The following is a 26,910-nucleotide window of genomic DNA, read 5'->3' on the forward strand; positions in this document are numbered from 1 at the left end:
AGGGCCGAGCCCCGCTACACCACCGCTCCAGATGCCGGGCCCCCACCGCCGCCTCACCCCCGCCCCGCGCCGCAGAGGCGTCGTGCAACAGCATCGGGCGCGTCAAACGACCGCCGGTGCGGGTGCGGTGGCCGGGCGCAGCACCCGGTTTCCCTGCCCAGGCCGCCTGCGCGGCGGCGCCGCCGTCACGTCCCCCTTCTCCTGCAGCAGCAGCGGCGGCGGCGCCGCGCTCCCGCTCCCGCTCCCGCTCCCGCTCCCGCTCCGCCCCGACCCCACGGCGGCGGAAGTGGCGCGGGCGGACGGCGTGAATTCGTTCCGAGGTCGCGGCGCTGAGGTCCGCTTTCGTTTCCCGGCCTCTCCCCGCTGGCCCCGCCCCACCCCTAGCGGCAGCGCGGCCCTGGCCGCCCGCAGCGCCCCCCCACCCCATCCCGGGCCTCCGCCGCGCGTGGCGGCGCCTCAGCCCCCGCCCCCGCCCTGGCTCCTCCTCCTCCTCCTCCTCCTCCCGCTCCCGGCCGGGGCTTCCGCGCCAAGGTCTGGCCAGCGCCAGGCGGGGGAGCTCGCGAGTCAGGCGATAGATACCGCTGTTGCCGCCGCCATCGCTGCGGGACGGTTTCCGTCTCCTCGGCTTCGCAACATGGCAGCGGCGGCGGCGGGGGGCAGCCGCGGGGTTCGCAGGCCGGTGCTGCTGACGCCTCGCGGCAACGGGGACCGCACCGTTTTTCTTTTCGACCGGCGCCAGGAGCAGGCGGATCCGGACGAGAAAGTGCTCAGCTACGGCAAGGACAACTACCGCGCCTTCCGCAGCGCCGTCTGCCAGGTACCGGGGGCGGGAGGGAGGGAGGGAGGGTGGGAGGGAAGGCGAGCGGGGCGGCGGCGGCGGCGTTAACGCCCCCCCGGCGGCGGGGACAGGGTCGGCCGAGGGGCGCCGCGCTCCCCAACTACCGCGAACGTTCGGCAGCCCCACGTGCGAGGGGAGGCGCGAGGGGGGCCGGCACCGGCGGCACGCGCGCCCGGCCGGGGGCTGTTGGGCGGCCCGGGGCGGGATTCTTCCTCCGCCTTCCCGGTGGGGGGGTGTGTGTGTGTGTGGCGAGGGGGGGCGGCGCGGGTCTCCGCGCCCGCCTCCTTCCCCCAAACTTTCTTGTCGGGACAAGCGGGTGGGCGTCGAGGGAAGAACGCGCCCGCTGCCTCGGCATCCGCGTCCCCCGGGCACCGGGCCCGCCAGGCGGAAAACGCGACCCCCTCCGCCCCGGGGCAGCAGCAGGGCGGTCGGCCGTGCGGTGAGGTGCGGTGTGAGTGGAGCAGCCCCTGGCGGCGGGCGGGAAGGGAGCGGGGTGCTCGGGAGCTCCCCCGCGCGGCGAAGCGGCGGCGGCGCGGGGCGGCGCCCTCGGGCAGGGCGGCCGGCACCGGGGGGCCGCAGCCGTGGCGGTTCTGCTGTCCAAGGTGTTGGCGGTCAGCGCCCGTCGTTCCCCGGCTTCAGCCCTTGTAACCGCCTCTCCCGAGTCCGCGGCGGTGGCTGCCAGCAAAATACTTCACCTGGCTGGTTGTTTGCTGTCTCGCGCGTGCTTTCAGTTCTCTTTCCTTCCGTTATACAAAATAAGAACTGACTCTGTCCTCAGATCTCTTGGAGGTGGAGATTTATTTCTACGTAGGGGCTGTTTACTTTAGTGTACTACCAATACCAGTAGGCATCGCCCATTTTCTGTCCTGGTTTCGTTTTCCGAAGGACTAGTAAATGCCATAAACTTCTTAGCTGCCTGCGCGTTTTATGTTGTGAAGCGCACAAGAAAGTTAGCTGTAAATTGCACACTAATTTGGTCTGATAAAAGGTTCTATTTCAGTTTCTTTATCCAGTGTACTTTGTTCTCTAGGATATAAACTCTTCAAGGAAATTGTTTCATTTGTGCTATGTCTGGACAGCGTTTAATACAATGGTTTCCTACTGCAATGGAAGCTTTGAGTTATCAATGACAGGAGTAGCTGTCACATGTGACTACCACCTCCTTGCGCAGTTCTACCTCAGTGTTAAAAATGGTGCATTAATATTCTGTCGGGGGTATGGAATCTGTACCGCTATTTAAGGCGCTACTACTCAGCAGTAACTTGGCTATGGAGTGTTAGCACATCCCTTGACCTGGTCAGAGCCCCTAAAGTTCAGAAGACTGGAAGAAACGAGTGACTGAATGGCATAAAGAAATCGGCACACTTCATGCTATGTAATGTTCTGAGAAGTTCGGCAGTGGGTTCATGGCCCTCAAAGGCCTTCTAAGAACCAACGTCCTTCTTAATGGAGTGTCATTAGAGGGATCGTATCTCCTATGAGTAATTATGACTATTACGTGATTTCCTCCAAGAGTTGTCTTAATGGATCCCATCTCAACTGTACCTAGCTGATGAGTTGCAAGGATACTTCATATTTTCAGTATTCAGGGCAAATATGTTGAAGATTAACCCATCTTTTTTTTTTTCTTAGCTTTTGTAATTAATCAATGGGCTGTGGTTAACGCTAATTTGCAACTTGTTACAGACAAGGGAGCCTTTCTTTTCACGGCTTTTTTGTATATGCTGCACACTCTGGTGACTGCCGTTTCCATGCATCCTCACTGTAGTCAGTAGTTCACAGAGCATTTGACATATTTGCAGTCTTATACAGATATAAGCCATCATCACAAGATGTGGCAAATCTTGGGTACAAACAGCTTCATGGTTTTCTTGTCTCAAAAACGTATGGACAATGTGGAGTCGGTACTTTAATGCCGTTGGGCAGACTGCTCAGATGCGCAACATAGCGACTGAAAAGTTTGGTGCTGCAAAGTAGAACTTGGCGTGTTTGGATTTGGCGCCTGTGAAAGTAAAATTTTCAAGTATGGTTTTTTACCATGTCAATACCCTAATCCTTATCACCAGTCCTGGAGGCTGTTTTTGGGCAGTAAGGGTAACAAGAACCTCAAATGATCATTCCCTTAGAGAAAGGCCTTCTCCAACAATGTGTTGACTGTCTGTGAGTTCAGACGGGGTGCCTCTGTCACAGCTAATTTCAGTGCAGTGACTCTTTGCACCTTGGAGCTTTCATTATCTTTCATATGGGCATCTAACTCTGAAAGCTTGCCGAGACAGATGGTTTGACGTGACCAGTAAATGCTGGTACAGTGAAAACTGAACAGGATGAGGTCCAGGAAGTTTGACATCTGATGTCTCCTACACCAACAGTGTAGGGGTTCTCCTTAGGCTTCAGGAAGAGTGTTCTTGCATTTCGGTGTCTCTGGGAGTTTTGCGCATTGTTTGTGTTTCTCTGGGTGTTGTACTCCAAAGTGTCAAATTTCTCACCTCTTGAATGTTGCAATTGACTGCTTTCAAGAAGAAGATGTTGTGGTTTCACCTGATTGGGACAGACTTTCCACACTTCATGGTGCTGAAAATGTGTCAGGGAAGTGATGAAAGTTCAGGAAGAAAGGTTGTTTTGATAAGTTTTGGATTGTTCAGACTAAGATGAATTTGCTTTTCTCCAATTAAAGCTATTAGAGACCATCTGAGTCCATGATCAGGCAAATGCTACATATCTAGCAGTGTTGTTTCCACTGATATCCTGTCTGGTGGCTCAACCTCAGTACAGGCTTAGCTTCAAATCAACTTTCATTGGCAGTTTATTCTGCAACTGAAAGGTTCTACTGTAGCAGCGAAGGTGCACATGTATTTTCTAGTCTGTCAACTGGGCTGTGGGGGTGGTAATGTCTGACAAGGGTGCCAAAAATATTAAACTGTTGGGACTAATTCTGCTGTGAACATCTTCCTGTGGTGTAAGAGAATTCCTTTGGGTATAACTGAATATGAAGGAGTCAAAGGAGAATGTAAATATTGAAAAAATAATTAAATTAAACCTGATTGCAGTATGTGATGATTCTGAGTTGAAAATACTTGAATGTCTGAAGGCACGGTCTTACGCTGCTGCTTCTGAGACTAGCTTTTTTTCATAATGCAGAGAGAAAGTGAGTCTTTTCCTGTTTGTGTACCAAAATAACTGATTCTTTAGACAAGAGACTCAGCCACTGAGAGGTTGATTTAGGAGCTGATTCGTGTCCTTTCTGTCTGTGGTCATATAAAATATCCTTCCATTATTATTAAAAGTCTTTATTAATTTTTTCAACTTTTGGGTTGTTTGGGGTTTTTTTAAGCAAATATTTGTTGTCACCTCAGCAAATTCTGTTACTGTCCCCAAACTACAAGTTAATGCATGGCAGTGTGGTTGGATGTGGCTTTATATACTGATAAATTAGCCTTTACTTCTGAGCGTGTGTGTGAGAAAGATTTTTTTAAAAAAAAAAAAAGTTTTAAAAGAAGCTGGAGCATATCTAGTCCTCATTCTTCTTCCTTGCAGTGATCAATCTTAAAGCGGAAATCTTTTAATTAAAAATGATCTGTTAGCCTTGTTATTCCATTTGAGCACTGTTGAGCATATGTGGAGCAGTCATGTATTTTCAGTCCCCAGAACCACGAAGTTTTAAGGTGAATAAGTGAATTGAATACAGAGTGCCACCTCTTCTTGGGAGTACTAATGCTTGTACACCTTCCTGTTGTCTTCTGTTAGGTATATGCCCCACTGCTTGTCCTGGTGTTTAGAGTATAACTGGAAAATATTTACCTGCAATGAGCAGAACGGAACTAAACTTTGTTGGCAGCTAATCCTAGATAAACAGTGAAGCTGGAGCGCTTCAGTTTGTTGCTAAGCTGGAAGGAATCCTTCCAGGCACTTACAGCAGTCACGTTCCTTTTAAAACAGAAAGGTATCCGTGCTGAAAACTGCACAGAAGTTTTGCTATGTGCGAAGGGGTTTTTGAGAGGCTTTGAGGTGAAGTACCAGTCTGAAGAGAACTAATGGTACTAAAATTAGTGTTACTACTTACGTAGGACTTGAACACATTTTACAAATGCTTCTTTAATTCTCTTGAAACTTTGCGTCATTGCTGTGACCTCCTTGTTTGAAGAAATATATAGGAAGTATAGGTCTCTAATGTGTACAGAAAGTAAATACTGAAAATTCAGACATAGCAATAAACCAAACTATTTTGCTTTTCATCTTTTGTCATATCTTTTCTTGAGCTTCCCGTTGTATCCTAACAGTCTCCCTACTATTTAAACGGATCATTTTGCCAGTCCACCAAAATAAATTCCACTGTATCAATAAGCTAAGAGGCAAAAAAGGATGCTCATTAAGAGGGAGTAAGAAGAAGCATAGCTGTGGAAACTCAAGGAAAAAACTTTTTTTTCCCTGTGAATATTTGGTTGCCAATGCTTAATAAATAACATACAATGAAACTATTGCAAACAATGAAAAAAATATTAGCAGCTTCTGCTCTTTGTATCACCAGGTACATTGTACATCAAAATGTATTTAAGAGGTATTTGGATTACTTACTAAGATACTCTTCTGATAAATTTGCTCAGTAAAAGTACTTCCATTCTTATGAAATCCAATCCATCTTGCAATAATTATATTTTCATATTATAAAACCTGTTAATTTACTCACCTTTCAAGATTCTGTATAATCAAAAAGTAAAAATAGATATATTTTAAACATGCTGTGCATGCACAAAACAAGTTTTTCCTTTACTTTTAAAGAAACTGTTGGAGGTACTGTAATGTATTTATAAGATGCAACAATATTGTTAGGTTTTTTTCCAAAACTGTCATATTGTATTTCCAGCTTCACTGAAATGCTTGTGTATTGCATCTTTGTTACTGACATTTCAGTGGGAAGAAGGATTGATACCTTTGTATGCTAAGGCACTACCTTACTATGTGGTGACTGATTTGGAAAGCTGTGTGGTTTTTAAGTTCCTGCTCAAATTTGAGTGCTGGTGATACAGTCAGATGCAGAGTATCTGCATTCCTTTAGCATTAGTTACCCAGGTGCAGCTTCTTAGATGTGACCAAGTATTTTTTTTGCTTTTGAAGAGTGGCTTCTGAATTCTTCTTATTTTAACAAGTAATGCTGTAGGAAGTATTTGATGGTGGAAGCTGTATGGAGTTGATGTCAAAATCTTGACTGATAGCTGTAGTCATTAATATTTGTAATTGTGCTTTTAGACACAATGGCTTGTCAAGGTCTGGTGGGAGTTACTACATTTGTCTAGACTCTGAATAAGTCTACTGATGACAGCATGCTCTTTGCATAAACTCTAGGGTCCCCAGCTTCTTTCTGCTTGTTAAATCTTGCAAGTCTTGAAAAGATGTCTGAGTTAACTCGTTGTTCTAGACTTGATTTTGTAGATTTATGTATGTGGCTTCTGCAGAGTGCTTGCCATGCAATTTCCCTCTCTGTTTTTTTTTTTTCCTCTCTGTTTTTCCACAAAATTATGATAAAGCTTTACTTTAAGATACCGCATTAAAACTTCTTCTATTACTGGATCTTGTGACAAGTAGCAATGTTCTTAGTGTTTTTGTTGAGCTATCTGTTCACTCTTTAACACCTTTCATTGGTATCTTTCTGTAAATATTTAGAAATGTATCAAGAACTTTTGAAAGAAGTAAAACTTTTAAGTAGGCAGAGGACAGGGCACTTCAGGTTCTGCTAATGTTGTCTTCTGTAATTCGTCTTTAGGTGGAGGTGACTCAGTCAATAAAGGATGGTTGGAAAATGTTCCAGAATGCTAGTGTTCACTGCTGGTTTTTGTGTGTAGGTTGTCTCTAGTGACCATCTGCCCAGAAGATACAGGGTACTGGCTGTTCCTATGTTTCTGTAATATACAACTCTCTGCTTTGAGCTCCAAGAAATGCTTAGAAATAACTTCTATCTTTTTTTGAATGCAGCTGCTTTTCAAGAGACTTCTAGATCCCCTTTCCGTTGGTGTCCAAAGATGATACACATCTGTGTTCTGACATTAGCCAAGCTCATTAAGACTGTGATTAAAGATGATTGTTATCATAGTTGCTCTACTACCGTAAGTGCTCAGTACCAGATCCTCAGCAGGTTGTCATCATGTTGAGGCTAGCTGACCCAACAGTGGGCTGGAAGAGTACGTGATAAGCACTCTTATGAGTTACATACAGTTGTTCTCAATTACTTCCAGGAAGGCTTTTGTCTCCACTTAACCTGTTTATAAATTAGGTTTTGTATTTGCTAATTTGTATGAATTGCCTTAATATTATCTAGTTGCATGAATAATTGAGAGAGGTGATACAAATATCTCCGTATCCTTAAGCACTACTGAAACACAGTTTTTGGTTTGAAAAAAAATCTCTGATTTGAGAATAAAACCCTTTTCCTTAAATGTGTTTTCTAGTTTCATCCATTTGTTGATCGAAGAGATTTCTCTGAGTTTGGACTGATAATTCTTTTTAATGTGGCATGAAGTGTGGCATATAGCTAACTGATAAATGTATATCTTTCAGGTGATAAATTGGCAAATAGCATGGGACATTCAGTTAATCACAGGCAAAGTTACAGGTGGCTACAGGCTTCTTAGAGTTTAGATGTGGCACTTAGGTTCCTTTTTTAGATTCCTGAACAAGTTCCTGCACAGGAGCTGCTGGATCAATGTGAAATATTCAAAGTAAAGCTGCTTTGCTTTTTATCACATTAGGTAGCTGAGGTATGTAGATAAGTTTTGTGAAAATGAGTATCTATAAAAACTGCATTGAAAATGCCATTGCTGGATTTCTTTATATTTAACTGATACAGTTCAGGTCCCCTTCTGTTAGCCAGAAATTTTTTTCTGGGCTAGGTGCCACTTCGTGGAAGGTGGTTGCATAGCTGTTATGTCTCTCTTATCCTTTGGCTACATTGCCAAGCTCTGAGGCCAGTTCTTCACATCATTCTCATGCGTCTGCCTGCTGGGAATAGTTATCATAGGAGGAGACATAGCATTTTAAAGGTATGGAAGTTACTTATTGTAGGAAACAACTTGTTTGTGGTGGAAAATTTTTGATTGTCTTCTCTAAAGATATTGTAGTTTTGGTTACATTGTTTTATGTCTGTCACGTGTGAGACTGTTCCATTCCTTTAGTTTGAAAAGTCAGCACCAGAAATTATTATTTTATGGTAATAGACTGGAGGATCACTGGAAGCAGACCAATGAATCTGTGCTTACAGTGTGTTATTTCTCCTTCGCTTACCACTTCAAGCCTATCCATGTTATTGCAAGCTGTTGACCAAAGTTGAACACCTCTTCTAAGGCAGATGGTAAATCTAGAGGCAAAATCTGTATTGACTTCATGTTAAGTGTTCTAGTTCGCTTAGTAGCCAAGTAAGCCTCACAGTGTGTGTTCAGATCAAATAGCATCAAAACTTGCTGCTATTATGGTTATGTACTAATACGTGAAAGAGAAAAGAAACTGAGGCCTATTTGAAGGAGTCTTTGCTGCTGCTGAGTTGTCTGTGATTTGTGGGCTTGTGTTTTGTTTTGAGGGACTTTTTAGCTTATAAAGAAAACCCGTGACTGAAACAAGTATATAAATTGAATCTTGCTTCTTGATTCAGATTTAAGGGTTAGAAAGATCACAATTCATTCACACTTTTCATTTATTGTACCTGTAAATTGCTTTGCTGAAAGCTTCTTGGGCATCTGGCATTCATTTGGCTGTTTCAAACTCTTAGCATTATATTAATCTCATGTCATAAACAGCCACCAACAAATTGAGGGCTATTAGCTTTATTTATTTATCATGAAACATAGGCAGTGCTCCAGACTGAGCCTCCAGTTTATAATGGATTTCTTTTGTTGGAGCAAAGACAACTTTTTGGCTTATGTATCATTTCACAGGTATAATGACTGACATCCTGCTGCAGGCAAAATAGGCTCAACTCTGGGAATTTTTTTTAATGTAACTTATTGCCACTTAACGCAAACTTTTGGTTATTGACTGGAAGGCAATTAAACAAACACTCGGAAGTGCTTTTCCTCCCCCTTCTCCAAGCTCATCTTCTGTCATACACCTCTCCGCCAATTCCTAGTCTAAGCTTCCCTTGCCCTCCCTGTGCACAACACTTCGTCAGTCCCAGTTCCTTTGGTGAGGCAACAGGCAGTGCAAGAGGTCATGGCCTTGTGCAGGGTTTGCCTCTGCTGCTCCTCCTCCTCTGTGCTTTTTACTGGTTTTCTTCTGCTCTGGTGGGTTGTCCACAGGCCACAGCCCTGTACGAGTAGGAGAACAGGGAGGGGAAATTCTCTGCCCCAACATGGGTACACCATGGGCCCCAGCACCTTTGGCCCATCCCTGCTCTGGCATCGAGCACCTCCTTTCAATGTGTCTCCAGTGCTGTCCCTAGCAATGTCCTCGATGCATCTTCTCTGTTGCTTCTCATTTGTCTCCTCTATTTCTTCCCCATTATGTTTGAGCAGAAGCACCATATGCCCTTCTGGTTGAAATTTTGGCATGCAGTGGGTTGTTTCCATCTGTTTGAGAGCCCTCTGGCACGGGCTACGACTGCCTCAGGGCAATGCATGGCCTCCTCCCACTCTGGTCTCCCCTGTAGCCCTCTGGCACCAAAACCCTGCAGTGTACACTCAGTACATCTCCAAGCGTGCTTAGCAAACAATTTAAGCTGTTCCTTTGGAGGATATAACTGCTAGTGGACAAGAAGTTGACCATGAGCCAGCAATGTGCCCTTGTGGCCAAGAAAGCCCACAATATTCTGGCTGCATTAAAAGGAGTGTGGCCAGGAGGTCGAGAGAGGTTATCCTCCCTCTCTACTCTACCCTAGTGAGACCACATTTGGAGTACTGTGTCAAGTTTTGGGCCCCTCAGTTCAAGAAGGACAGAGAACTGCTTGAGCAAGTCCAGTGGAGAGCTATGAAGATGATCAGGGGACTGGAGCATCTCCCTTATGAGGAAGGGCTGAGACACCTGGGTTTGTTCAGCCTAGAGAAGACTGAAAGGGGATTTCATCAATACCTATAAATATCCAAAGGGTGGGTGTCAGGATGATGGAACCAGACTCTTTTCAATAGTGCCCAAGGGCAGGACAAAGGGCAATGGGCATAAGTTGGAACACAGGGAAGTTCCACTTCAATATGAGAAAAAACATTTTTACTGTGTGGGTGCCAGAGCAGTGGAACAGGCTGCCCAGGGAGGCTGTGGAGTCTCCTTCCGTGGAGACATTCAAAACCCACCTGGATGCGTTCCTGTGTCCCTGGCTCAAGCAGGGGGGTTGGACAAGATGATCTCCAGAGGTCCCTTCCAACCCCTACCATTCTGTGATTTTGTAAATGGCTCTTAGTGAACAGCTATGGTTGTTTTCCCAGACTATTCAAAATTTGGTTCATTGATATAATCTTCTATACTTTTTAGGTGGCTTTTTTTCCTCTTTTGTGTGCATATAACTGTTCAATTTTGTAACATTTTGACTTTGCATTTGCATGTGTGCTTAGGAATTCTTGTCTTTTCACATATCTACCTCTCTTTTTAGAGAATATACAATTATTTTTTTTCCCCTAGGTTGTAGATTAATTTGGAGCTTGTCTGTGGTTTCTTTTTCCTAAAGTCTTTTTTTTCTTTTGTGTCCAAAAAAATAAAAGCTTTCTGCTTAGCTGTTTTAACACGATAACCTCCAAACATGCTTTCATTGTGAATGTGCAGAGACATTTCTGAGTATAGTGATTCTGTTGTACTCTTCAAGATTTTGATGTTATCAAAAGCTAGATCATGATTGTGCATCAGGGCAATTGCAAAAGAATAACCAACAGATTTATAATCTGGACATACTGCTAGGTTGTCACACAAATCTTCTGAAGTCAAGAATTGGGTGCATCTTCAGTGCTTATTTGAAAAAGCATACAATGCTAGGCTGAAAGGGGCTCAGCAGTGAAACCTTAACTTCATATGAAGTCAACAAAAAAATGCCATGATGTCTTTAACATGCGAGAATCTTAGAAATGAAATATTTGACTAAACGTTTATCATAATCAAATGAAACATCATTAACTGTTCAAGTAAATTACCCGGTAGGTTCACTTTTATTCAGGGATGACCAGCTCATCTTTCTGGAGACCACATCCACATAATGGGACAACTGTGCGGCCACCTCACCCGCTACCTGACATAGTGGGAAGAGACGGGGGCTGGGTTAACTGAGAGTATAGGATGGAGGGAAGGAGGAAGTAGAACAAACAGGTCTTATATAAAACTGCGTCTTTCAAACTGAGAAATTTTCCAAGTTGGCCAAAGTTTAGAAAGGAAGCGGCCTCTTAAATTCCAGCACAGACAAGAAGAGCAGGTTATCTGCAGTTAGGACTGCCGGAGTTGGTCCATGAACCCACCAGGTAGCTTATCTCAAAACAACAACCATTTGGAGTAGAGCGGAAAGGACCTGCTGCTTGCAGATACAGTAATGCTGGGCTCACCCAGGAAACGCAGGTGTAGCTCTGCCTGAGAGGCTGCTGAGGTTGACTTAGTTGACGCTAACCCGTAGAATGGGGGAGAGGACCAGGAGGAGGAGGTTGCCCCTGCTCGATTAGCAGGCTGATGTCTTTTGCATGCACTACCTTATCCTAAATTCTTGCTGCCTTAAAGTAAATACTGCACTTTTCATAAGGTTTTGAGACAGAAGAGCTTTTGGGAGGTAAAGAAAACAGCTGTAATTGTATCTGGAGGGAAAAGATGCTTATCTGTTATTTCAAATGTAAAACCCTTCAGTTCTGTTTTTCTGTATTAACCATTAACCTTGGATGGCACAGTAGAATGCTAGTTTTATAGTATCCATAATTTTTATTGCTTATTTTCCTTGCTCTGAGCAATTCTTTTTTTCCTGTGCAGGTTTGCCATGTGGAAATTTGCATAATGTGAGAAGTTTAGTTGAAGTGATCTAACGTAGATGAGCTAAAAAGTAACAATTGCTCCAGACTCTTAAGTCTGAACATCAGTCTCTTCATGTCATCTCCATTTGTTTCACTTGCACCAAGTGCTATGTGAAATTTGATTATTTTGCTGATGGATACTAGCTGGATCTTTAACAACCAGGGAGGAGGTAACTGAAAGATGGAAGTGGACTTCTAATGAAACCTTAAGCAGTGTTTTAAAAATACTATTGTGAGTCCCAGTACTAGGGATAGAAAGGAAGAGAGGTATGGGAAATGATGAGGGCAAGCTGCTACAGGGAGTGCAAGAGCTTCAGGGGAAAATCTAAAAGTGCATAAAGAACCTGTCATAGTCATGATCACAGGACTGATGGGGTTCATGGAGTTAAACAAAACCAGAGCTGACTTTTACCTGAGTTTCAAAACTGAACACGGCAAGGCAGGAGAATATACAGATTTATTCTTTTGAGAAAGACGTTAGTGTTGGATATCAGGGTGCGAAAATGAGGGCAAATGTAGAGGCATATAAATGTAGATAGAAACCGGGATAAGAAGTCCATAGCTACAGTAATCTATTCCAAAGATGGAGGCAGCAAAGTGGCAAAGATTGTTTCAGTTCAAAAGAACATACCTTAGTGTTTTAATGGTAAAGAATTTTCTAAAATAAATATTTTATTTTTTTGAAACATATGATACAATCAAAGAACAAAAACTTCAATGTGTATCAAACATTAAGAAATGTTTAGTTGGTTTAATGTCTCAAAAGATTTCAGTTAAATATGGGACACCTTCTAGATCATGACTGTTGCTGTTATAGTTGCGCAGTCTGAAGTAGAGCTGTTCAGTCTCCTTCCTCAGCCTTCAAGGTGATTACCTGTAAGTCAGTTCCTTCTTCTTAAAATTCCTGTTGCTCACTAGAACACATTCTAAGCAGGTAAAAAACCAAACTGCTCTAGTACAGACAGTTTTGGCTCAGTTGGGAAAGTAAATGGAGTTAAATTCTGGAATTAAACTGTGTTCTACTTCTGAGTTAATAAGGGAAAAATATTTGGTCGCTTCTCAGTGGTTTGTGGCAAAGTGAATAGAAAGACTACTTGCCCACACCCCCCATTTATTTGAGTACTTTATGGAGTCCATAGTTGTCATAACTGAATAACTTCCAATTTTTGTAGGCATTTGGCATAGCTACTGATGAAAACTTTGTTATCACCACAACCAACAGGAAGGAAATTACAGAAGAGAACTTCAGTAAGTATCTTAGATGGCAAATCTTAGATGGCAAAATAAATACAGCTGTTTCTTATATTGATTGTAAAGACAGTATGATGATTTGTATGCTCTGACATGCAATTATTGTAGGACTTGTACTTCCAGTTAATTATTTGCCAAGAATCGTTACAAAATTGCTTTCATAAACAAGTTTTTAACAGCTACTCACTAGTATGATGACAGTTATACAAGGTAATTTTTTACTTTCCATCACAAATTCTGTAAACGATAGGAAAAAATGGCACGTCACCTGAGAAAACTTGCATTATTAAGCTTGGAAATGTGAAAGGATTTTAAATTAAATGTTGCTAGAAGGCTGAGTAATCAATACCTAAGAAAATATAGAGATTACCTGAGGCTAAATCTGTACTAGTTTTGAGCGCAGAAGTTGACTGGTGCAGTGAATGCTCTTCAGTATACTTTATATTTCATCTTCACTGCAGGCAACCTTGTTCAAGATGGAGTTACTTTATATCTGCTACAGTCAGTTGATCAAACACTGCTTTCGGCAACCAAGGAGCGAATTGACTTCCTGCCCCACTATGATACACTTGTCAAAAGTGGGATGTACGAGTACTATGCCAGCGAAGGGCAAAATCCGCTGCGTAAGTATTTGCCAAAATAATCTTGTGTAAATTATGTTTGTGTGACTATAATGTGATTATGATCAATTTAACTTTTAGTTACAGCTGGTGAAAAAGCAGTCTTAACTGTAAGAGAAAAATTAACTATGTCCTTTATAAAAATTTTTCCTTTAAAAATGACTCAAAATGGCTATGTAACCATCCAGATTTACAGAGTTAGCTCCTCAAATAATTCTTTAAGAAGTTTGAATATTTTAGGAGTAAAATTACTTCAGTCTTGAGAATAATTTTGCAGACGTCATCCAGACAGGTCAGGATTTGTGTTATCAGGTTTTTGTCTCCTGTACTGACTTTGTTTGAACCTGGTGACCAGTTTTTGTGTGAGCTACCATAGAATTTTGTCTGCTGTCCCATCTGTGGTTCTACAGGGCTTAACTTATCAAAACCAGCAAGTAGTTCTTTAAAAAGATGCTGCTTTAGTTTTTATCTAACTGGTATATTAAATATGTAACCAGCATCTTGTATTGTTTTATTGAAAAAATTAATTTGTTTATGGCTTTCCTGAAAATTCTGTCTGTGGCTATGATTGCTTTTTAAGTATGTATATCTTAGGTACCGCAGGCTCAAAATTGTACAGAAAAAATGCAAACATCCATTCAAGCATTGTACCGGTCCCACAGCAATTTCTGTTTCAAAACCATCTCAACGATGTCTGTAAATAGCAATTGTATTTTGAAGTATCGTTCTCCTTTTGCCTCCTCTCTCTTTCTGCACCTCATTTGTTTCCCATCCCACCAAAGACAGTTTTGGTTCAGGTCTGGGGCCTCTGTGCTCAAAATGCACTAATAGTTTGGTCAGTGATATGTGTGTCTGTGCGCAGGAATTGCTGTATTAGACCACACAAAGCATTCGGTCTAGATTTGTGCTTTTTCCTACCAGCAGGCAGTATCAGATACCTGAGAAATACTAGGAGACCAGGAAGGCCATGCAGAGGTGCATCAGAAGTGATTCAGGGACTTCTGAATTTCTGCACATAGGAGAGAACTACTCTTATGCTTTCAGGAGGTAGTTATTGGAGGTCAACCAGCTGTTGTGAGCCATCCAGGGCAACTATTAAAAATGCTCCCCAAGGGCAAAACGTAATAACACAGGAAAAAAGTACCAAAGGGATGTAAAATAAAAGAGAGCCTCAAAGGTATAGATCAGTGAGGATTGGTGGATAGATTAGGGTGGGTTTTGTCTGTCAGACCTACGTTTTCCTTTTCTTTATGTGTCAAACTTTTTTTTTTCCCTTCCCTCTACTCTTTGTTAACAGTAAGATTGTTGACTGCGTAGTTGTCAACAGCAGGGCTGTTCCTTTGGAGGATATAACTGTGTGAAGCTGGCAGATATCGTACCTCATCATTGTATTTGTGCCATGGTGATAGATCTTCACTTTCTGCTGAAAGTGAAATACTGTAAAATCACACCTCTAGCTCCTGTGTCATGCTTCCGTGAAATGCAGCATGGCTTAATGGGAGATGCATGTTAGGGATGCTGAAGCCATGCAGTTGGATAGCATCTTATCTTAGGCTACTCAGATCTCCAGCTGCTTGACTTTTTTGCTAATTTTACTTGTCAGATTTCTTCTTATTGGCAAATGTTTTGTATTGTTTCTTCTTCCACTCTCATCCTGGATTCAAGGGACTCTCAATTTATTTGTTGTTAAAAGCTGTGGCTTTCTGTATTTGATGGAGACTGCAAGAGAAAGAACAACAAAAGCAGTAGAATGAGGTAGTTCTCCACTGTGATTTTTATCAGTGTCGCTGATGATGCTAAACCGGATGTTGAGGTGTACGCATCAGATGGGAGAGCCGTCTTACAAAGAGACCTGGACAGGCTGGAAGAGTGGGCAAGTGAGAACTGATTGAAGTTTAACAAAGACAAGTGCAAAGTCTTGCACCTGGGGTGACGTAGCCGAAGAGCCTGGTACAGGGTTGCGTCTGTGTGGCTGGGCAGCAGCCTTGCCCGCTTGGGGTCCTGGTGGACAGCAAGCTGAATGTCAGTCAGCAGAGCACCGCTGCAGCAACAAAGGCAAACTGGGACCTGGGCTTCATGTGCAGGGGTGTTACTGGCAGAGATGGCAACGTAATCACCCCACATGGTGCTGGTCAGGCCATGCCTGGAGTGCTGTGTCCAGTTCCTGTTCCCACAAGTAAAGAAAGACACAAGACAGACTGGACAGTGTCCACAGGAGGGTTGCGAAGATGATCAAAGGGCTGGGGCACCTGCCTTGTGAGGAAAGACTGAAGGAGTTAGGTCTTTTCTCCATGGAGAAGAAAAGGCTCAGGAGGACCTCATCACAGTATTCCATACTTAAAGGGCAGCTACCAAGAGGACAGAGGCTCTCTCTTTGCAAGGAGCCACATGGAGAAGACATGGGGCAATGGGTACAAGTTGCACTGGGAGAGGTTTCATCTTGATATAAGAAAGAAGTTTTCTACAGCGAGAAGAATCATTCATTGGAACAGCTTCCCTGGGGACATGGTAGAGCCCCCATTGCTGGAGGTTCTCAAGATGCGATTGGACAAGGGTGCTGGATAATCTCATCTAGGCTGCCTTTCCTGTGAAAGGTTGGGCCAGGTGATCTTTTGAGGTCACTTCCAACCTGGGTTGTTCTATGATTCTATGAATTATTGTTAGTTTACAGACATTAATGCTGACTAATGGGGGGAAAGTATGACAATAGCATTTTTAGGTAAATCCATGTATTTCAGAAGTTGCAGGTAGAAGTACTGTTCTCATTGCTAGATTGATGTTAACTGGAAGTATTTCCATTCTTTCAGTCACAGAATTTGATGAGATTCAAATGAGTACTTTTGGCAGTCAAACCATAATACATTCCTGAAACTGTAGAGTAGTTCAGCCTTGATTTGAAGGAGTGTACCTTTAGCAAGCACATTTGAAGACTTAAAAAAAAAAAAATTCTTCAGCCTGAGGGTGTAAGTAGGAAATAATATTAAAACACATGCAGCTGATCCACTGGGACAGAAAAATAATGAATAAAAGAAAACTGTTAGTTCTGTGGCATGTCAGGATAATGTGAGGTCTTGAGTGCAATGGTGTGGACACAGAACCTTCTGTTATTTGATGTTCCGCTGGAAAACCAAGTAATTTTGCTACTAACCATTAATATTTCCGTTTTAAATCTATGTAACATTTCTAGAAAAAGAGTTAATGCTATTTTGCTAATACTAGCACAACAAAATTTGTGGGACAAGCAGATGATGAGAGCTGGAAATTGGGAGCAAGGACCTATATTGCAAGAATGGAGAGATGAAGGGTAGAAAAATAGTGAACCTAGTCCTCTGACATATAGTTACAGTTACTGTAACCACCTTGTATTAGAACTGTTAAACTTTGAGGAAGTATATGCAGTCTGTAGTTTCTTGTCTCGTTTTTCTATAACTGTTTATCAAAACTCCCAATCCCTATTCCTCTATGAAAAAAATAAAAGTCTCATCTGAGAAGAAAAGGAGGATTTTGGAGTCAGAGTCAAATATCACGCATTTAGCTTTACTTATGGTAGCATTGAAACAAACAGGTTTATGCATTATATGCAAGATAATGCATGGTCATCAGGTTCTACAATAGAACTTGAAGTTCCTTCTTCTGTTTTTATGGTGTCCTATGTCAAGAAAACAAATATTTAAACAAGTTTTCAGTTTAAGAGTATATTAAATGTTTGAAGAGTTTTAGATCAATAAATTTTATTTATTGATTTAATAATTTAATATATACTGAGGACTGTAACTCTTCTACACTGGAGAATTTCCCCAGTATGTGCATAACAATCCAATTCTCACTCTGTTTTCATGGTAGTAAATAGCACTGTAAACAAACGGTTTGTCAGAAGGAACTGTTAAATCTCAAAAGATCTTTATGAAGTCATTCAGTACTGCACTTCCTATAAGTGTTCACATGATTTGTAGCTACCATTGATCTCCCATGAAATGCTGAGCATTCCCTTGGTAGGAAAACCTCTTTTTCCTTCTCTCAACAGGCTTCAGAATAATAGTGAGATAAAGCATATGTTCAGTTTTCCTTTAGTTCTCGTACAAATTATTTCTTTTCCCTCCTTTTCCTCCTAAAAGAGGTTTTTCACATCTGTTGCCTCATGTTACAATCACTTCCCTGTACATAACTCCAATGATAACCTCTTGTGTTATCCAGAGATCTTGTATCAAGGTCAAATCTGCCATCCATATGTAAAAATATTACGCCTTCCAATGTGGTTTGAATGTAAAATGTATCCGCATCGGATGTATTTGTGTTCCAGCAGTATTGAAACAGGAAGAAAGTATATCCACAGGAGAGGAAGAGTTTTTGATCATGCCTGACAATGTCTGTGGGCCTAGATATCAAAGTTTCTTGACAACTTGCTGTAGTTCAAAATGTTTTTAAACTTTTGTTTGGGTTAATCTGGTAGTATCATCCACATACATTTGCTCTTTTCTTTCCCTGCTTACTGTTGCCCAAAAGCCTGAAGCATATTTATTCATGAGTCAAAAAGTAATTTAAATAGGGAATCTCAATGTTGTCTGTTGGAAGTCTGTTGATTATTTTATTTATTTTTTTTTTTTTGGTAGTAAAGCAGGCTTTACTACTACTAAGGGAAAAGTAAACTTTTTCCCTATACTTTCCTCTGTCATGTTATTGCTAAAGCAGCTTTTGCTTTAAATCGCCATTCTCTCGGAGATTGAACAAGCTTCAGGTGTTTCTGAGAAACTTTTCATATTCATTTAAGTAAATTCTTGATCTTGTCTGTACTCTGCAATAGGTGACACAGGGAAAGGGAGGATTCATGCTCTGAGTGTACTGCATGTGTTCATACTGCTACCACAAAAGCCTTTAAAATGGTCCAAAAGTTCTGGTAATACTTGTGCTCATAACTCTTCAATCCTAAAGAGACCGCAATGATCAAGACTAGAAACAGACTAACTTTTAGATCCACTTCTGTAATGACATTACCGGTTTATTTTTTAGTTAGTGTGTTACTAATTCTCAGTCTTTGAGACTCTAGTGAAGTAATTTGTGAAATTCTGCAACACGCTAGTAATTAAAATTTGCAGCTATATTAAACTGTCTACTTTTGTTCATTCTGTACTAGAATTGAGTGTTTGAGCAAATAGCAATTATGAGCATGTGTAAATGTACTGCAGCTGATGCTTCTTACATACAACATCTCTAAGGGCATGCCTAACCAGTTTCATGTGTTGATGAAGGACTATTGTTCTTTGATATGAAATAGTAAGTATGGATCACATAACTGATGCTCAACTCCTGTTGTTCGCAGTGAAGAAAGTTGCAAAGAAACTGAAAACTGTTTTTATACTTCAGAAACAACCTGAGGGAAAATGCCAAATACTTCAGTGTTGCTATATGATAGTAATACTCAAGGGATTTGTATGTCTGAAGTGTATGGCCAGCATAATTTGCACTGTAGCATTCTGAAGAGCCTTGCAGATTGTAGGGAGTAAAGCTTCCTTATTGGAGAGACTGAATGGAAATGTTTTTTCACTAAGGCTGATCAGTCGGAGTAAATTAATGCAAACTTGATGTATGTTTTTCAGATTGGTGCTGTTGTCCTAAATTAAATGACATTTTTCACTAAAGTTAGGTAGTCCTAACTTTAATTAGATAAGGGCTCCAAGTGTTAATTATTAGAAACAACAAACTTGTGCAAGTAGTTTGGCTGATGATTTCTGCTGTGTATTGCCACGTATGTGACAGAACTTTGGTTGTATTTACCATTGACTAAATTCTTCATTTTAACAGTTTTCTTTGTGTTCTTTTTGTAAACAAATAACTTTGTTTTGGAAATTGCGCAACATTTCTGTTCAGGATTTTTTCATTGAGTTAATTCTTCCGTCAATATTTTAACAAGTCGAAGTCAGCTTTTTGCATACTTTGGATTTTCATATGAATCATAAGAATTCATTCCTAATCATGGAAAAAGACAAGTTTGCCTTATGGTAAGGAGCCTGTTTGTTTGTTGCTGCTCCTAGGTACTTCCTATAATTGTGTTCTTACAATCAAGAGAGATATGAGAGATTTAGTGATGAAACAAATCATAAGGTACATGTACAAAAGCTTTTCTTAACATCAAGATGTTACATAATTTTGGTGGTTCTGACATTGCTTAGCTTTTCTCTGTTTAGGGAATGTGTTATCCTAATCGCTCAGAAGAAACGACTGTTGAGTGTGTGTGTGTGTGTGTGTGTGTGTGTTTTCAGAGTGATCTCTCTTGAGAACAAGATTTTAATAGGGTTATTTTTCTTCAATTTCTTTAGCATTTGCCCTTGCCGAGTTGATTGACAATTCTCTATCAGCTACATCCCAAACGACTGGTGTTCGGAGCATACAGATAAAATTGGTAAGATACAAGTATTCTACTTTTTTTCAGGTGTAGTTTGCATTGTCGTCGTCTTTTTTTTTTCCTGGTGCTCCTTTTTTGTTTTTTTTTGTTTTTCCCCAAACAGTTATTTGATGACTCCCAAGGAAAACCAGCTGTTGCTGTGATTGATAATGGAAGAGGAATGACTTCTAAACAACTTAACAACTGGGCTGTATACAGACTGTCAAAGTTTACAAGACGAGGTGACTTTGAGAGGTTAGAAAGTTTTTAATCATTTTTACAATTATCAAACTCTGTGGAGGTTCACAGAATAGCATTTTAAGACATATGTCTATACTAACACTTAGCTAAAAGCTGTCATTCTATGGTTACTTGTAAATAAACACATATTTTCTGTAGGTAGGAAATAGAGAAGCTTCATAACCCAAAAATGCTCCTCTAATATGATACCATGAGAACACTTTTTTATTCTTGTGGCCTTTTCTAAGCTGGTTTGTCTTTGACTTGCCTACATATAGTTAGGGGCTTTCTGTGTTCTGCCGAGGTTTTGTTGTAGTGTTACCTGAAAGCATTTCAGTAGTGTATTAAGGAATGCATTCAATATTTGTCATGCTACGGGAATAATGGATATGGGGTTTTGGTTTAGGTTGTTTGGGTTTTTTTAATCTTGATCATATACAATGTAATGCAAAATTAAAGCTGAAGATGTCTATTTATTGAAGAAAGCTAGGCAAAATAAATGTTTTGCAATTAAAGAAGAAACTAGAGATTTATGGTGGGGTTTGGTGCTTAGATGAATTCATTTTACAGTTCTGAATCTGTTCCCAAGAGATCTTCCATCTGCACAGCCAGGCTTTACCCTAGAGTAGAAAATTTTAGAGAAACAGTTATGTACAGTTCTTGAGCTTTACTCACTTTTTAAATTCCTTAAGCATAGGATATTAAATTTGAAGATAAGGTTCACAGCCTCAATCATAACTAACTTGTCCTACGAGAAACGAGTATAAAAAATAGTGGAGTGCTAGAAAGTGATAATAGAGCTGAAGAGGGGTTTGGTTTTGCATTGGCTGCATCTCCAAATAGAACAATCAATATCTGTCGGACAACTGGAGATAAGGGCGTAAAGATGATGTCAGAAAGATCAGGCTTGCATTGTAATCCATTTTCATTTGCAGCAGCGTCACAGTTAATATCTTGCCATAGTCAAAGGGAGAGCACTGAGGGATTTACCTTTTACCTTCTAACGTTAAAATTGTATGTAACTGCTGTTACCGCAATACCTGTTGCACAGACCTATTGACCATATCTTGATTCCAGAGGTAATGATGGAGGAGAGTTTTCAGGGTAATAGTTTCTTTTTCTTTCAGATTCTCCCTGCCGAATGTCTTCCTGTCTTTCATCTCCAGTGTAAAAAAAATTGTCTATACATAGTAATAAGCAAGTTACTTAGATTAAAAAATTGAATGTGTATGACTGAATAAGATCTGGTTTGCTAGAAGGGACAGAAGTGTCATATATAAGATGACTTAGGAAAAGGGTTACTTTGTCAACATCCTTTTTAAAAAAATGCATCAAGAATTTTAGGCACATTTTAATGTTGCAGTTATAATAGATCTAAAATGAAAGATCTTTGAACAAAGTGACTACAGGAATAATTTAATACAAGCTATTTAGATCAGGGGTTTTCTGTTGTTTTTTTTTAATTATAGTTGTCTTGATAAAGCTTATTAAAGCCACTTCTGTTGTTAGTGATCATTCAGGTTATGTACGCCCTTTGCCAGTGCCTCGTAGTTTAAACAGTGATATTTCATATTTTGGAGTTGGAGGCAAACAAGCAGTGTTCTTCGTTGGACAATCTGCCAGAGTAAGTAAATGTCAAACTTTAAAACATTTTTACATAATCAAATTGTTACTATCCTAGCTTTCATTCACAGCATTAAGCTCTTTTACTATGTTCACTCAACTCTTATTTTGATTTGAAATGCTGTCTCTTTAATAAAAACAGATGATAACCAAACCTGCAGATTCTCAGGATGTTCATGAACTTGTACTTTCTAAAGAGGATTTTGAAAAGAAGGAGAAAAACAAAGAAGCAATATATAGTGGATACATTCGGAACAGGAAGGTAAATGACCTTAATTTTTTTTTATTATTGAAAGCCTTTCCCAGGTCAGCGTGATTTCACTGTGTAATATTCTTGTAATACTTATCTGGTGATATCTTTATCTTATGAATCATTTGCACTCTGGAGTGTAAAAGGAAGTAATGGGAAACTAGAAACACTATCTCATAAGGCTTTATTTGTATGTGATCTTTTTTTCAGTTTAGCTTAAAGGGCAGAAATGTCATAGTTTGGCATATCAGGTTAAGAAAAACATCTTAAAAGATCTTTCTGAGAACAGCAATTGTTTTGTTATGTATGAAACATTTTAAAAATGTCCGTTCTCTGAGCTATTAAGGAATAAATTAGGAAAACAAACTATGCACTGTATAGAAGTATGTAGAAGAACTACCCTGCATATGGAAGAAAAGTCACCCAGATCAACAAAAACCCTGATGGTTTTCATGAAGAAGTAATGCTTAAGCAAAAAGCTGCAAGATAAGGAAGAAGACCAAAAGGAATTGTTCTTTGGACATTTTTGAGGAAGGAGGTAAAGGCAAAGATATAATTAAGGGTGCACATGGGAGCATAAGTGGGTGCTGTGTATGACGAGGTAATCAGACCTTGATTATAGCCCATATCTTGTGGGCTCTTCCTGGTCTTTTGTATGGGTGAGAAAGGAACAGGAGGTGAATACAGTTTTTATCATGCCAGTCTTGGGTCAGTGACTTGCAACAAAGGATGAATTGTCAGAAAGGTATGTTTTATTTTTAATCTTTGCAATAGAGATGAGAAGGTAGAGTCCCAGAAATAGAAACTGAGAATAAAATCAAAAGACAGACAAAATTCAAAAGCAGACAAAATTTGCTTTTTGAAGAGGGCAGAAATGCTTTCCCTCCCCGTTTGATATTAAAAAGGGGGATAGAAAAGGAGAAAATAAACTAACAGATGTTAGTTGGAGGAAATTAGGAGAATTAGGTGTATAGATACTACTAAAGAATTCAAGAAGGTGGCGCAATCAACTATTTGAAAAGTTATGGTGATAATATAAAACAAAAATTAAGCTGATGCAGTTAAAATTGCAAGTAAAGTTCTGTTAGAGGTTAAAAAATAACTTGTAAATATCCAATAAGGAAGTGATGATGTGAAGCACTCAAATAATGGAAGTGTGGAGATAATGGATAGAAACTCAGGTCTAAGAAATTTTTACAAATCACTGAAATAGCCAGGCCAATTCATTGTACTGATGTGAAATTAAATGTGTGGATTTCTCTGTAATGTCTTGAAAAATGGTCTGCGGTGTACCTAGGTGATCGAGAGGAGAATACTACAGCAGAAATAGAAGTTGTAATAGATTACTGCAGTGTCAGAAGGATAGCTGAATCTCTGAGGAATTGAGTTGGTAAAGAAAGTTACTTTTGCGAAGAAATCAAGATGTAATTAATATTTAATCTCAGGTATTCTAGAACAAGGCCAAAACACTGAAGAGGAATGGCACTGGTGGCACCCCAGCCAACCATCTTCTGCTGATGGATAATAGGCACCTGTCTTTAAATGGTCCAGGGAATTGAGTGCAGTAATGTTGCCAACGAGTAAATACTACTTTATAGCTGAGATGGATGCTAGGAATGTAGGGAAAAGTGCCATGGTAGTTTGTCATCTGAGGCAACCAAAGAATTTTGGGAACAGCATTTCGGAGGTACATTAACTCTAAGTTGTACGGGATAGCACTTGTTCAACATGTGCATGCAGCTTCTAGGTCACTGATCAAATCATACAGAGGTGAGGGCTCTGGCTTTTCTTTATGATCTGTGACCTCATCACTGTCACAGAAACAGCCTCTTGCTTGGATGAAATCAGCAAGACTGTTTGGTTTAAAAGAGGCTATGCTGTGGGGCAAAGAAAGCATTTAAAGAATTGCAGTCTTTGTCGATAAAAGTTCCCACAACTGGTTAAATCATCCTGTCAGTCAAGGAGGTTGATTCTCTGGGGGAAATATGTCTTAACAGAACTCCCTTGACTAACGTGTTTCACCATCTAGAGTTAGGTAGGAGATGTGTCCTTTTACCAACTCAGTGATGTGTTTCCTTTTTGCCTGTTTTCCTGCATGAAGCTACATTTACTACAGCCTGGGAAAAAATATTTTCAGTTGTACCAATTGTTTGCAATTGCTATCAAGATCTCAATCTTTGTATTAAAAACAGCAGCTTCTCTGAATGCACCAAATGTAAAAGATTATTCACAGGTCCAGCATGAAGCATGACATCAACCACTGTGTTTCTATGCAGCTTAGAAGCCTCATGTCGTAAGAGTAAAGTACATCCACCCAGGAAAAGACAATCAGGACTTTCTGGAATCAGGAATTTCTGTTTCTGTGAGACTGCTGGTTATTTCAGATGGAACTGTGGATTCACCCTTTCCCTTTCACAGCAAATGCATGTTTCTTCCACTTCAATTTCTGTTCTAGAAAGCAGCCTATCCATTTGAAAGCAAATAATTTCTTTTCTGGCTTGGCTTTCTTAAAAAAGGCTTATGTCTTGTACACATAATAATTCCATTTGGTGGAGGAGAACATGGATATCACACAGCGCCACATTAGATATGATTAAATGCATTTCTAGACTGAATACTTCAAATGCTGTGATGAAAGTGAGTTGAAAATGAACTGGATCAGGGATGTAAGTTTCTTAGTTTGTTGACTTTAATTTGGAAGCTGTATTTTAAGCATTAATTATTTGTGATTCTTAGCATCATGTGTTCTGTATTATTTTCCTGTTCTGTTTTTTAATCCCTTTCAAAGCTGATGGGAGTTCAGAAATTCAGTGTACATTCATGTTGTTACTATTTTATTCTTTTTGTAGCCATCTGACTCTACTCACATCACAAGTGATGATGAAAGATTTCTTCATAATCTAATATTAGAAGAAAGGGATAAAGAGAGTTTCACAGCAGTTGTCATTACAGGTGTACAACCAGATCACATGCAGTACTTGAAAAACTACTTTCATCTTTGGACAAGGCAGCTGGCGTAAGTTGGTGATTTCAAAGATTTGATTTAAAAGTAGGCTATTAACAAACTCAGATAATTATGAGTTACTTTTTGTACATGGTCATTGGCTTTATTCCTGTTAAGGCTATTGATACATATTTTGTTGATGACACAATTAGTCTTCCTAGCTTCCTAGCTAATTGATTTTTACAGAAACTACCCCAACTGACTGGGGCCCCCCATCCAAAGAAATATGTTTACAAACATCAGTTTCAGTGTGACTTGATAATTGATACATAATTACACATTCTAGTTATTAATAACCTATTCAATTGAATGGTTACATTATTTATGTAATAATTATTGATAGCTTGATAAGTTACTTTTCTCACAGCTGTACTCCTTGATATCTAGCTTTGTAATTACAGGTTTGATGGGGTTTTTTGTGTGTTGTTTTTGTTTGGTTGTTTTTTTGTTTTTAGCAACAACAACAAAAAGCTGCTGCTTCATCCCAGTTTGAGGGAGAATGATAGATGATACTGTTGACTCAGTACTATGGTGGTGTCATCAGTGGGCCCACAGATCCTGGAGATACGGAAGTCTGTGATACCTGTGAATCGTGTGGGCTTATCTGTTAAGATGATGGATCTGTCTGTGAATGTAAATTGAACTATGAAGTCATAGCCCAATTTTGAAATCTGGCAAACCATAGAACTTCATTTTCAAGCTACAATTTTATTTTTCTTCTTTAATGGGCTACAGCACAGCCCTCATTGTTTCAGGTGCTTTGAAGTGGAGGGAGGGGAGACGTCCCCCTAAAATACTTATTTCTTAAGGCCGTGAGAGCACCTTTTCAAGTCTGGAAGAAATGTGGACAAAATGCTAAGCAGTTTGGACGTACCAGTCTGCTCTAAAGTCCTGAGCAATGACACCCTAAGGGGCTTTTGTCTGGGAACTAAGATTTCTTCTTGGGGTGCATTTGGTACAGTAGATGTCAGAAATAAAGTTGTTATAAACACTTGCAGGTGCATTTAACTTCCTCCATACATTCAGTCCCATTACTTGTTTAATCTCATTCTTCTGCAGACTACCACCATGAGGTTTAAGGACTCAGTTTCTGAAGTAGGAAGAACTAGCTATCTTGCTGAAAAGTTCACATAAATGGACATAAGTTCCTCAGGTTTCTCAAACTTCATAGCTCTGTGAAAATAATAAATCTATCTGACTGTGTTGATTTTTTTTAAATTTCTTAAATGAGCACAAGTACCATTAGAAAATAATGTTTACAGGGGAAATTTAGGTTGGATACTAGGGCAAACTTCACCGAGAGGGTTGTCAGGCATTGGAACAGGTTGCCCAGGGAGGTGGTTGAGTCTCCATCCCTGGAGGTATTCAAACGAAGGGTAGATGTGGTGCTTGAGGATATGGTTTAGTGGTGGACTTGGCAGTGATAGGTTAGCAGTTGGACTCGATGATCTTAAAGGTCTTTTCCAACCTTAACAATTCTATGATTCTATGAAATACTATTTGTAATACACGGAACACATCCATGACTGCTGCCTATATTCAAATGGGGTATCTTTACTTTTTTGTAAATAACTTAAGGATAGGGATTGTTGTTAAATGTTTCTATTACTATTAGATGATCAATACAAAACTGATATCAGAAACAATGTGTGGAAAGCTTTTTGGCTGTAGTTCTGTTCGGTCTCCAGAGTGCGTAACAAATTACAGTAGTTTTATTAGTTTGCACATTGATGTAAAGGATCTGTAGCCATTTAAA

General features: G+C 40.4%; 1 protein-coding gene across 2 annotated transcripts in view; it reads left to right on the forward strand.

The window, feature by feature from the left end:
• The first annotated feature begins 260 nt into the window (after positions 1-260).
• Positions 261-26,910, forward strand: part of SMCHD1 (structural maintenance of chromosomes flexible hinge domain containing 1) — an 83,360-nt gene continuing 56,710 nt past the window's right edge. For both annotated transcript variants that reach the window (XM_064442934.1, XM_064442935.1), the window contains exons 1-8: positions 261-817; positions 12,960-13,035; positions 13,500-13,661; positions 19,973-20,055; positions 20,162-20,292; positions 21,787-21,901; positions 22,043-22,162; positions 25,000-25,166. In XM_064442934.1, coding sequence (XP_064299004.1) covers positions 635-817; positions 12,960-13,035; positions 13,500-13,661; positions 19,973-20,055; positions 20,162-20,292; positions 21,787-21,901; positions 22,043-22,162; positions 25,000-25,166 — 1,037 coding nt within the window. In that variant the 5' untranslated portion in view covers positions 261-634. The remainder of the gene's footprint in view (positions 818-12,959; positions 13,036-13,499; positions 13,662-19,972; positions 20,056-20,161; positions 20,293-21,786; positions 21,902-22,042; positions 22,163-24,999; positions 25,167-26,910) is intronic.

Source organism: Phalacrocorax carbo, chromosome 2, assembly GCF_963921805.1.
Source record: "Phalacrocorax carbo chromosome 2, bPhaCar2.1, whole genome shotgun sequence".
Lineage (NCBI taxonomy): Eukaryota > Metazoa > Chordata > Aves > Suliformes > Phalacrocoracidae > Phalacrocorax > Phalacrocorax carbo.